This window comes from Pipistrellus hanaki (genome assembly GCF_964339955.1).
Source record: "Pipistrellus hanaki genome assembly, chromosome: 2".
Classification (NCBI taxonomy): domain Eukaryota; kingdom Metazoa; phylum Chordata; class Mammalia; order Chiroptera; family Vespertilionidae; genus Pipistrellus; species Pipistrellus hanaki.
The window spans coordinates 29,690,930-29,702,992 of record NC_140504.1 but is presented as its reverse complement, the minus strand read 5'-3'; the positions used below and the strand labels follow the sequence as shown (position 1 = coordinate 29,702,992).

The window sequence follows — 12,063 nt, the reverse complement described above, 5'->3', positions numbered from 1 at the left end:
ATGAGGTAAGATTTGCTGTTCTCAAAAACAACAGTTTCTCATGTTTTAAAAAATCACATAATAATTCTAAACAAAAACACTTCTAAAACTACTCATGTTCAAAATCATAGATTTTCCCATCTCAAAACAATTACTGGGCTAATGTTTTCTCCTAAGATAACTTGTCTTAAATGTCCCTCTTATTACACTAACCTGCTGAGCTGCATCTCCATTCACCAAGTGAGGCATCATGGCTACCTCTCCGTTCAGCAATGGTGGCAATTCCAGAGGGATTTGGTCGGTCATCATCATTGTGACGTACATTCATGGAGAACTTCACTCAGCTGGCTCCCTGCAAAAGAAACACCATTTTTTTAAAAACGGACTCAGGACCACAAAAAGTCACCTGTAACAACAATTTAAGTGTTCTGTCTTGATGTCAGCAAAACTCAGATTATTCTATCATAGAGTACTAGAGGCCCGGTGCATGAAAATTCATGCACTGGCGGGGAGGGGAGGGGAGTCCCTCAGCTTGGCCTGCCCCCTCTCAAAGTTGGGGAGCCCTCGAGGTGGGAGGCAACCCGGCGATCAGGGGAAGGAGACACCCCATCACACCTCTGCTGTTGCCACTGCCCACAGCGCAAGCCTTGGCTGGCCCTGGGCAGCTAGGCAGCCGCCATCTAAGGCTTACCTGCACCTCGGGCCAGCCCTGGGCAACTGGACAGTCGCCATCCGAGTCTTGCCTGTGCCTTGGGCCAGCCCTGGGCGGCTGGGAGGCTGAGGGGAGGACTGGGGAGCTCTGGAGGCAGGCGCATGGGGCGGGCCCGGCCTTGCCGTGTGCCTGCCGCCCCAGCCGGGCTGAGGGGACTGGACATTGCCATTTTTTGGCTGAAGGCGGCACCATCTTTGAGGGTGTGACAGTCAATTAGCATATCCCTCTTTATTAGATAGGATTATATTTCTGTCAGGCCCAAGGAGGGTTAAAGTACATGGAAGAGTCTGAACTAAGAGACCACAGATGAGTCTCCAAGCAGCCATGTGAATGCAGCCTTCTATGCCTCAACATTGTCATTTATTTATACATTTTAAAAATATATGAAGAATAGTAACTACCCTACTCCAGGGATCTTTCCCAGGATAGAATGAGAGGATGTTTTCAAAAGGCAAGTGTCTAACAAAAAGTGATGGTATCATTAGATGTAAGGTAATCATAGAAAAAAAAGGTCAACTGACCTGTAAGGGCAGTTTTTCCTTTTTATTTAGATCAAAATACTGAACATAATCCGTTAATTCAAGCGAAGTAACAAAGGTTAACCACCTAAAATGCAATTATTAAATTTCTGACCTTGCCATTAATTTGGTAATTAATCATTCTCCTAATTATCTCTCTCCCATCATTTCCTTACATTGAATTTAGCCTGTTGTATATTTACATCTTTATCACTTGTGTACATCTTGAACTTTCCTGTATCTCAGATTACCCACGGCACCTTGTGCAGAATGGAGCTGAAAGGAAGATTCCATTGTTTCAACAGAATAAACAATTTTCACACAAGTATCGAAAACAATACAAGTCCCACTTTTATTTCATAATGGTACTTGCCACCAATATTTAGCTGTTCAATACAATAGTAGGAAAATAATAAATCCTTATTTTGAATTATAAAATATTTAAATAATTATTATTATTCTTTCAAAAGTATTTACATATTCTTCACTTATGGCTAAAAGTTATGGCGGCCCAAAAATGTTTAACAGCACTGACAAAAAACAATAAATGAATAAACACATGTGTACTATTTTAAGTTAATTAAAAAACACACTGTCTGCCAAAACTGGTTTGGCTCAGTGGTAGAGCGTCAGTCTGCAGACTGAAAGGTCCCAGGTTCGATTCCGGTCAAGGGCATGTACACTGGTTGCAGGCACATCCCCGGTAGGGAGTATGCAAGAGGCAGCTGGTCGATGTTTCTCTCTCATCGACGTTTCTAGCTCTCTATCCCTCTCTCCTCCTCTCTGTGAAAAATCAATAAAATATATTTTTAAAAAAATAAAATAAAATAAAATAAAATAAAAAACACACTGTCATATTGTTCAGTTAGATATTTTTTATCATTCATAATAAAGTCCCCCAAAATTTCAAATTCCATGGTCCATTAATACTCGATATTCAAATCAGGCACAGCAGTGAGGCAAATCCTTTAATAGCAGCCTCACATTTGTCTTAGACAGATGTGATAGAAATAAAATATTTCTCCTCATTTTGAACAACCTCCATTCTAAACATTAAATATCCTGCCCCAAATCCCACTGAAAAGAAACTCCTTCCCTGAAAATATCAAATGATGCATAAAAGCCACCCGATTGTAAACTTTTTATTTTAAATAGGTAAAATTTTACACTATTCATTATAACCCCATTTAGAGAAACTAATTACTTTAAGTACCAAACAGTGAAGTCTTGTCCCAACCAGAGAAGCACATTCTATAATAACAGGTCTTATAATCCAGTGTTAATAGTACCATCATGCTGTTTTATGAGGCAATTATTCAGTTCCTAAGCAAATAAAATTACAAAAGCTGATGTAGGAAACAGATCCTTCCACAATAAAATTAACTAAGACAATTCCATTGACACTATTATGACATCATTGCTTGATTTTGAATAGGTCAAATGATAGAGTATTGAGGTCCATTTCAATTTCTTTTCTAACATATCTTACACTACTAGTGCATAAAGAAAGAATGGCTGCTTTTCTTCAGATTGATGATAGTACACAGGCCTATTTCTTAAGTGTAATGTTTTAATTAACGTTCTTCAAAACTGCAGGTTGGATAAGCAGGGCAGTAATTTAAATTAGTGGTCTGAGGATAAAGCATGTAGGGGTGAAGAAGTTCTTCATGATCACTTTTACCTTTTCCTCACTTCTCCCCAAGGAAGAGCCCTTAGGCATTTGCTGATTAGATTATGGCTCTGTCTTCTCTCCTTTCTCTGTTACAGGCCAAAGCCCTCATCCACTTGAGACAGTCCTGGTCATCTCACAGAGAAGCATAATGGTGAAACCTGCTCTCTCTTTTTGCACCCAATAAAGAAGCAGGAGTAAAGTGACTTCAGGGGCTTCCCCTAGGTCCTTTCAGCCCCTAGGTCCTTACATTAGGGCCAGAGGACAGGAAATAATGATGCAAGTTTAGGGTTGGGCAGGTGGAATGGAAGTCCTTAATCAGAATCTGCTTTGAGATGAAGCTACTTATGCTCCAATTGGTCCAACCTAGCTAACTGAAGTTTTCAATATTAGGGATTGAGATTCAAATTAAATTAACAATGCTATTTTGTTCCTATTACTCATTGTTTCTTGGGCAGGGACCACAGGAACTGGGTAGGAAGAGATAATTTTGATCTGATGTAAAATCCAGGCATTCCTGGTCCCCTGCCCCTAATATCAAAGAATGTCTCAACACCAACATTATGTCTCACACCGACAATTTCAATTTAAGAAACCTTCTAGTTGGCATCCTGTTAAAACAATGGGACTTGCTATTAACAAGCTGTACCATCTAACCCCTGTAGGTGGCACTCTTAAGCACAGGTATCAAGTTCAAGTTGGGAAGTTAAATTCCAGGTTGTGCAAGGTAGCATAGGGTATAGGCCACTAGACCCACCAATGTCTCAACCTATGTAATAAAAGCCCATCCAGACGATGCTCAACACAGGAGCTGAGCCCTGGTGGTCAGTGCACTCCCACAGTGGGAGCACCACTCAGCTGACTGGAATGAGTGGCTGCTTAGAGGGCGGGTCCACAGTGGGCCAATCCCTACAAGCTATGCCCCTCACAGTGCATAAACCCCATGCACTGGGCATCTAGTATATATATATATATGGGATGGAAGAGTATGGGGACCCACACAAAGCTGAAAAAAAACAAAAAACACAAAGAAATCAAGTCCACTGGCACAAATAGAAAATTGTATTTGCTTTTGAAAGCTATATAGGCAACTTTAGGTAATACAGCTGTGCCATAAAAATAAAAAATAAAAAATAAATAAATAAATAAATAAATAAATAATGCCTGGATCCTACGCCCCCCCCCCCCCCCCCAAGGTCTACCTCATAAATGTACACAGATTATTACAGATTATTGGACCAGGGGAGGAGAAGACAGGGAGAACTATACTTTATTTTATTTTTTTTAAAATCACAATCATTGCATGCACAATCACTCCTTAGTTTACAGTGGGAACTTTTAATGCCTCAACTCAGACACCCAATGACTACACCTTTAAGGAGAAAAATGAAAAAGTGAATTAAGTTAATGTAAGCCACTGTGAACCCTGCATGAGTTTCACTTCTTATAACCAAATTTGTTGATCCGATTTTCCCTAGGCTACCAGCTTGCTAGAATACAGGGCCTGTTTTCTAAGCCCTAAGAGTTCCACCAAAGGGAAACCAGACTATCCTGACAGGAATACAGTTATAAGAGGTTCATATAGAAGGGGTAGTTTACACAGTCAACAATGTTTAAATGCCCATTTCTGCACTCCATGCACATGCAGAGGAAACTTTCATTTGCCTGGAACGCAAATAGAAAAAGCAATAAATTATCTCTAGGCAAGATAATGCCCAGCTATTAACAAGATACTGCCTGCCCACCTGTCCTTAAATTATCATGGAACAGAAACGATGTAGTGCCATGGACTATAGAAAGGACAAGGGGAAAGGCAGGAAGGATTATAAAAGATACAAAATATAAAACTTAAGATACACAGTAGTATCTTTTTAGTTATTCCTTAATGATGGAGAAAAAGTAATTGATTTTCCAAATAAAAACCGAAAGTCAAACTTCAAGTTGTAAATTGGGAAAACCACCTGTCCTTCACATTAATGTTAACCGAGCGGGACCTATAAATACGTCAAACGTAAACAATATCAGGAACGGGTAGGACGTATGAATACGTCCTTGAAATATATGTTGCGCCCCGAGAGGGACGGTATATATTTTTTGTAATCTTTTTTTTTTAAATATTTTATTGATTTTTTACAGAGAGGAAGGAAAGGGGAGGGATAGAGAGAAATACCGATGAGATGAGAGAGAAACATCGATCAGCTGCCTCTTGCACACCCCCCACTGGGGATGTGCCCGCAACCAAGGTACATGCCCTTGACAGGAATCGAACCCAGGACCTTTAGGTCCGAAGGCCGACGCTCTATCCACTGAGCCAAATTGGTTTCGGCTATTTTTTGTAATCTTTATCATTGTTTGTAAAATTTATAATTTTTTAATTTGACGTGTCCATTTTTTTTTGTTGGTATTCTTTTCTATTTTTTTTGTAATTTTGTATTTTCCTTTGTGCTTTACATATATAAATAAATGAAAATATATATATTTCATCTCTTTTCATTAAGTATAAATTTAAAAAATATGAAATTACGTCCTCCGGGCGTGATGTACTGACACGTCCTAGTGAAAGAGTACGCGCCCATTACAGGATGCATCATTAAAAAGGGAACTCCCCGGTTAACAGGTTAACAATAAAAGGTTAGGTTGAGCCAGGAGACTTGGGGAGGCTTACCATGCATCAATCACTCAATGAAAGCTCCCCAAAAAGTGAGTCTGCTCTGTTTTGACCGGTAATCCAGACAAAAACTACAGGTGTACTCAACTGCAACAGGTGTGCCTCAGCCCCAATGCTTAGAGAATGGTACATGCCTGAAAAAGCTAACAAAGCTTTCAAAATGAAATTTAAAGGTAAAGTTACAAATGTGGAAGGTCTACTATCCAAATACTTAACTCTAAGAACCAAACTAACTTGGTCTGTAATGATTATGGATGGAAATCATGAATTTCCTACTTCATTGTGTTTTCTCAGGGATGGAGGATCATTGTTTACAATAGTGCGTTTCAGCCCCAGGATGTGGTACTAGAGGGGTTTTGAAGCATTTTGACCTAACATGTCCAGAGAAATTCATCCCTAATTTGAGTTATGTTTAATTTGTATGTTTTATTCTCTCTTCCTCATTAGGCAGCATCACAATCCATACCCCCCTCATATCTGAGGGCCATATCCTAAATTTGCTGTTTTACATATTCACTGGGCTCGGAAGCCAGTTTGTTAATTCTGTGCACACACAGAGAGGATCCGTCTCTCTGGGGTCTCTGAAATTCTCCCTGTGCCTTACACCACTGCCCTGGACCCCCTGCTGATTATCAGCTCTGAGGGAAACTGAGTGGGGAAGTGTGATCTCTGAGCTGAAACCGTTTCTCATTTCAGTAAGAAAGTCTCAGGAAAAACCAGCCTGACAAAAGACTCATTTTCCTGGTCTGGGTTCCTTCTGCCCTGGACAGATATATCCAGATATACATCTGGCCAAACCTACCCAGAACTCATGCATTTTATTCAGGCTATATACCACATCCACAACTGTCCTCCTCACACACAATAGAGTTCTTATAATGAATGAATCCATTCTTTAAACCACTGCACTTCACAAATAAAGAATAAATGTGCTATGAAACCAATCAGAACAAATATACAATGCCTTTTCCTATTCCTCTTTTTTTTTTTCTTTTATCACCCAAAGTTCAAAGATTTCATTCCTATTCTTTATTTTGTTCTTACCCATACTGCCATTTCAAAGAATCTGAAACAACCACAGGCCCTCACCACCTTTCCCTCTAACCACACATCCCAACACTAAAACCACAACTGCTTCATGCCTGGCCAGCTCTGTTCTTTTGATTGACAGGGGAAGGATGCCACATGAGTGCTGTGGTTAACTTCCCTCCTTCCTAAGAGAGCAAGTTGTTATCTTCATTACCTGTGAGCAAGACCCAGCATTACTAAATGAACCCCTGCACTAATGGCAGGGTGGGGGCGGGGCACTCTGAAACCCAAAACGAACAGATCCTCAGTGTAAGACATTCAATTTCATCCAAATATGCCCCCAAAGCTTTTAAAGAACGCCTTACTTTAAGAGAATATTACAAAGGGTCTTCAGTTTTTACATTACTCTAGGCAAGTGGCTTATTACTTTTTCCTCTTACTTTCCTTCCCCCCACTCCAATTCTGAAAAGGTTTTCCATGGTATTTTGGCCCCAGCCTACACTAAGAAACAACTGGCCAACTTCATGAAAAACCTGATTCTCAGGAGAGAACTGCAGATCCATTTCCAAAGGCCAGAAAAAGCAATTATATACTAGGAAGAATTTCTAACTTGAAAAAACACACCAAAGGCCTAATCACTGCTGGGAGGGTTTTAAGTCTGTGAACCTGGCCTTCAAATTAGTAACAAAATGTCCTGGTCCTCACTCCATGGGCCGATGACCCAAATTTCCTTACCTTAACTGGAGATGTGGGCTAGAAGTACAGCACACAAATTAGTTTCAGATGACAAGAGAAAAAGAAACAGAAACTTAACAACGCTACAAGGAACAAAGTACAACCATGAGAACTAAAGGAGCTGACCCAGCAGGATGCACAGGAGAGGATGACTCCCTGAACTAAATCTCAGGTCAGCACTGAGGCACAGGCTCCCAAGCTCGCTGCTTCACCTACATCCTTATGTGGCTTTTACTGACTTCCAAACTACATGGAATGTTTAAAAGGTAAATGTGGTAAGGGAACCAATCAGAAGAATGCATATGATCAGTTTGAACTTCTGCTTCCATTCTGTAATTCCAAATGCATTTGCAAAAAACAAAGGGGTTTGTTTCCTTTATGTATGAGAAATGGATGGAAAACCATCAACTACGGAGACCTACTAACAATTAACTAAATTTAAAAACCTAATAAATATTAATAAATAAATCATCTTCAGAATTTATAACACTAAAGTTAACTGTAGTTCCATGAGGCTTGTATCTTTTACAATAAAATATAGATTAACCAATCACCTTCACTTAATCTAAACAGCATCTAAAATTTTTGCTTGCTATATGTTAGTTCTGTAGCCTGAGAAAAAAAATATTGTCATGAGCACATTAGCAAAATCATAGCTTGATTCATACCTCAAGAAAATATATTTCTCTATTAAAAATACCAATGGACTTCTAATAGTGAAGATCTATTGTGGGCCAGGTTTCAGAAAAGTGTTACAAACATACCAGAGAAAAGTTCTTGACATTTGTATACAATAAGAAAACTTTTTTCCTGATTCAATAAGGCAAGAAAATCCTCACCAGCAGTCAAAATTACAATCTAACAAACATATTGAAACACTGAAAACAGGTTTGTTTTGCTGTGTTGTGTTTAAGACAAAGTTTGAGAGGTTACTAAGAAATTACTACATTCCTTTTTTAACTGCCAGATAACTAATGCTTTATGAGTGATACAAGTTTCTAAATGGCTTCCAATACAAAACCTAAGCCTAATAAAACTGAATTTATTATGACAAACATTGTGAAACTGATTTACACTTTTTTTTTGAGAGAGAGAGAGAGAGAGAGAGAGAGAGAGAGAGGAATGTAGAAAAGTCAAAATTTGACAGAGACTCATATAGCATGAGAAATGAAAGAGAACCTGCTTTCATGAATCTCCCCTCATACACGTGGCCTTTGTATTTATGTCATGAGTCACAGGACTGAGAACTTCCCAATGTGTTTTCTTCATTTCTAAGCTCTATTACGCAACATTCAAAAAGATAAAGAGGAAGGGAAAGAGAGAGACATAAAGAGAGGGGAGGAGAGAGAACAACAAGAAAAAAGTTGTACACATTCCTACAACTAAGAGGAGGTCAAAGTATCATTTACTGTTTTATTGTCCTCATCAGATTATCTACTGTTTCATGTTGGTTTTGAAAAGTAAACAACTTGATTAATAGTTCAAGATCTAGAAACTCAACTATTGTCATCCAGCCTTCTGAGCAAACTATAAACAGCTTTCCCATAATAACTGTGGAAACAACAACCATATCAATAGAAAAAGAAATTAAGACAAAATAGAAACACCGTGCATCATCTTTATCTCTGAAATGGAGAAAAACCTGCTCATTCATCAACACACTCCTGACTGTTCTGTCACCTCCTGCTTCTGTGGAAGTAGTTTTTATTTCCCTTCCCTGTAACACTAAGCCAGTGCCTGTGGCCCTGACCCTGGCTCTGACCATGTGGAATTAGCCTGAACCCAATGCGGGGCACTGCCACTGGGCAGGAGAAAGCTGGGATGGTTTCCATGTTTTCCCTCTACTCATCCGTCTCCATACACTTTGGGTAACCATGAGGAAAGGTGCTTAGTACAAACACCAGCCTTTGCTTTTTTGAAAATAAGTATACAAAAAAAAAAAAAAAAAAAAAAAGGATATGGAGTGGGAGTAGGATTTTAATTAGAATTTTTCACAGCCCCTCTGCTAAAAAACAGCTCAAAAGGACCAATGTGTTATGGTTTGTTTGTCTGTTTGTTTGTTTGTTTTAAAGCACAAGTAGAGAGACCCCAAGACTGAGTTTGGAAAATCTGAGCTTTAATTGGAGATCTGCCAATAATTAGCTCTAAACTTGAGCTATTAATTTCTTCTTTTATAAAATCACAAAATTATAGATTGGCCTTTAAGGTTCCTATCTGTTATTATTAGACTGTTTCAAACAGCACTGCCTATTATGCTACTTAACACAAATTAAACTAAAACTTAAACTCTTTTTAAAGAGGTTTATGCAAATTCTAAAACCTATTTGTTACTTTCTCTTACTTATATGAATATAACCTGAGTCTTCAGCATCAGAGAGGGAGGATGTAAGTAAAACGTTGAAAAAAGAAGATATTGAGCAAATAGTGCCGGTAATCACCGTGTTTTCATGCCAATGAAATCTAATTTTACAGCTGAGTTCTATACAGCTGGAAGACTCTTGCCATGGCTTGCCACTTGAATGAAAGACAGAGTGGTGATAGCTGTTCGTGCAGAAAAACCTCTTGAGACATGAGCAGTACCTGGAGGTATGCACCCAGCTGGTTGGTTGAGGCACAAATAGTCTGGAATTCGTCTTCCTGTCTGATATGGGTTCTTTAGTGAAGTTAAATCACAGTTGTCTGCAAAATTTCTTGACCTTAAAAGCATTCTTGCTTTTTGCACCCAATTACAAACACAGGAGACTTAAAGTGGCAACATTTAAATCCAGATAAATACTGTAAAATCGAGATTTTTAGATTAAAAACACACCCACACCACTCTAGAGTAACATAAATAACAAGCAACGGTAAAGCAACAAATAAAAACAGAGTTGTTGGCTGTGCTCCAGAGAGCAGAGAAGAATGCCATGATCTAATGTATACGGCCCTGCCTTCAAGAATCCATAATGCTTTTTTATTCAATCACAGCTGACATACACTATTATATTAGTTTCAGGTGTACAACACAGTGATTAGACAGTTATATACCCTACGAAGTGATCACCCTGTTAAGTCTAGTACCCATCTGGCACCCTACATAGTTATTACAATATTAGTGACTCTATTCCCTATGCTGCAATTTGACTTTCCTTAAATGGTAAAGCATGTAATGTTTGAGCTCAAAATTACTATATTAGGAAGGCACTATTTTCTGAGGGATGGGGCAAATCTACATATCTAAGAGTTACATGTAAATAATATATGTAATCTACAGTTACATTCATAATTCTCCATAAATATACAGTTTGCTTCCATGGCCCCATAACATCCCCCAAATTTTTAAGGAAACATAAAACTAAAAGGAAAAAATGACATCACTATACTATTCACAATCTTTAGACTTCAGATCTACACCCACACATAATAGCTCCATTTTGCAAATATTATTAACTACAAGGAAAAGGGGGGTCCAACTACAAAAGAAGTTTACCAAAGTTCATTTGCTTTGTTCACTGTTTTAAAATGATGTTTAAGAAGTTTGCAGACGTGATTAGATTTTTTTTTTTTTTACGACTAGACTCCAGGTATACTCAGCACAATAAATCTCACTGACGCCCAATGATGAAAGTCTAGCATCTACAAGAAAACATTCCAAAGCTATGAGCCTTTATTTTCAAACATACCCAGGCTAACTTTGCCACATACTTTATCTAAGGATGACAATAACTGAAAATCTGTATTTTCAATGAACTGTGGAATTGTTCGGCTGTTTCTTTATATCTTTTTCTATACCATGTTAAAAAAAAAAAAATGTCTTGAAAGCTGTAGTCTGAAATAGTCTCTTCTAAGCCCCCTCCAGGTCTGGGACTTCCCACCTTCCTACCAATCTACCTCCAAGCTGCATGGGGAGGTAGAAAGAGGTGAGATGGGAAGTCAGGAGACATGCTCGCCTTCCGCTGGCACTCCACCTGCCTGGAGCCCACAGAACAGAAGGTCCCACTGCGTGTCAGGGATGTGGTTCAAGGTATCCCTGTCTTAGTTTCTGCTGCTGTAATAGGATGCTTTAACATGACTTCTAGGTTCCTCTTCAATAAAACCTGAAATGTATTTTTATTACTCTGCTTTTAGAGACAGGTTATGAATTAAATCCCTCTATGTGCAACCACTTGGGTACCTAACAGCCACACACAACACCCTTTTTGGAGAAAAAGTGTGTTGCAAGCATCAAACAACTTTCTGCTTCCCGGGAAAGGTGTGGAGGAAGAGCTCCGAAGCCTTTCCTTCAGCAAAGGCACTGTGTGAAGCACCTGGACAATCAATGAAAGTAAATTCTCCCTACTATCCAGTCTCCAGTTCTCTCATACAAAAGCAACAGCTGTGAGTTTTGGACGTATCCTTACCAATATACAGAATTAATGATTTCTAAAACATTTTTTAAAGTAGTTTAAAGAAGGTTATCACATATTATCATGTAGTCCAGATGGTTAAAAGTTAGTGAGAGAGCGCTAACCGGTTTGCCTCAGTGTATAGAGCATTGGACTGCAGACTGAAGGGCCACAGGTTCAATTCCCGTCAAGGGCATGTACCTTGGTTGCGGGCACATCCCCAACAGGGTGTGTAGGAGGCAGCTGCTCAATTTTCTCTCTCATCGATGTTTCTAACTCTCTATTTCTCTCCTTCCTCTCTGTAAAAAATCAATAAAATATATATTTTTTAAAGTCAAGTGAGAGAAAAAAAAACAGCAAAAATACAAATTATAAATAACTACAGTCCT

At 38.9% G+C, this 12,063-nt stretch overlaps 1 protein-coding gene across 6 annotated transcripts in view; it reads right to left on the bottom strand.

Moving 5' to 3' along the window:
* FNDC3B (fibronectin type III domain containing 3B) overlaps positions 1-12,063 on the bottom strand; it is a 311,128-nt gene that overhangs the window by 241,588 nt on the left and 57,477 nt on the right. For all 6 annotated transcript variants that reach the window (XM_084874157.1, XM_084874153.1, XM_084874152.1 and 3 more), the window contains exon 2: positions 193-331. In XM_084874157.1, the coding sequence (XP_084730283.1) occupies positions 193-303 (111 nt within the window). In that variant the 5' untranslated portion in view covers positions 304-331. The remainder of the gene's footprint in view (positions 1-192; positions 332-12,063) is intronic.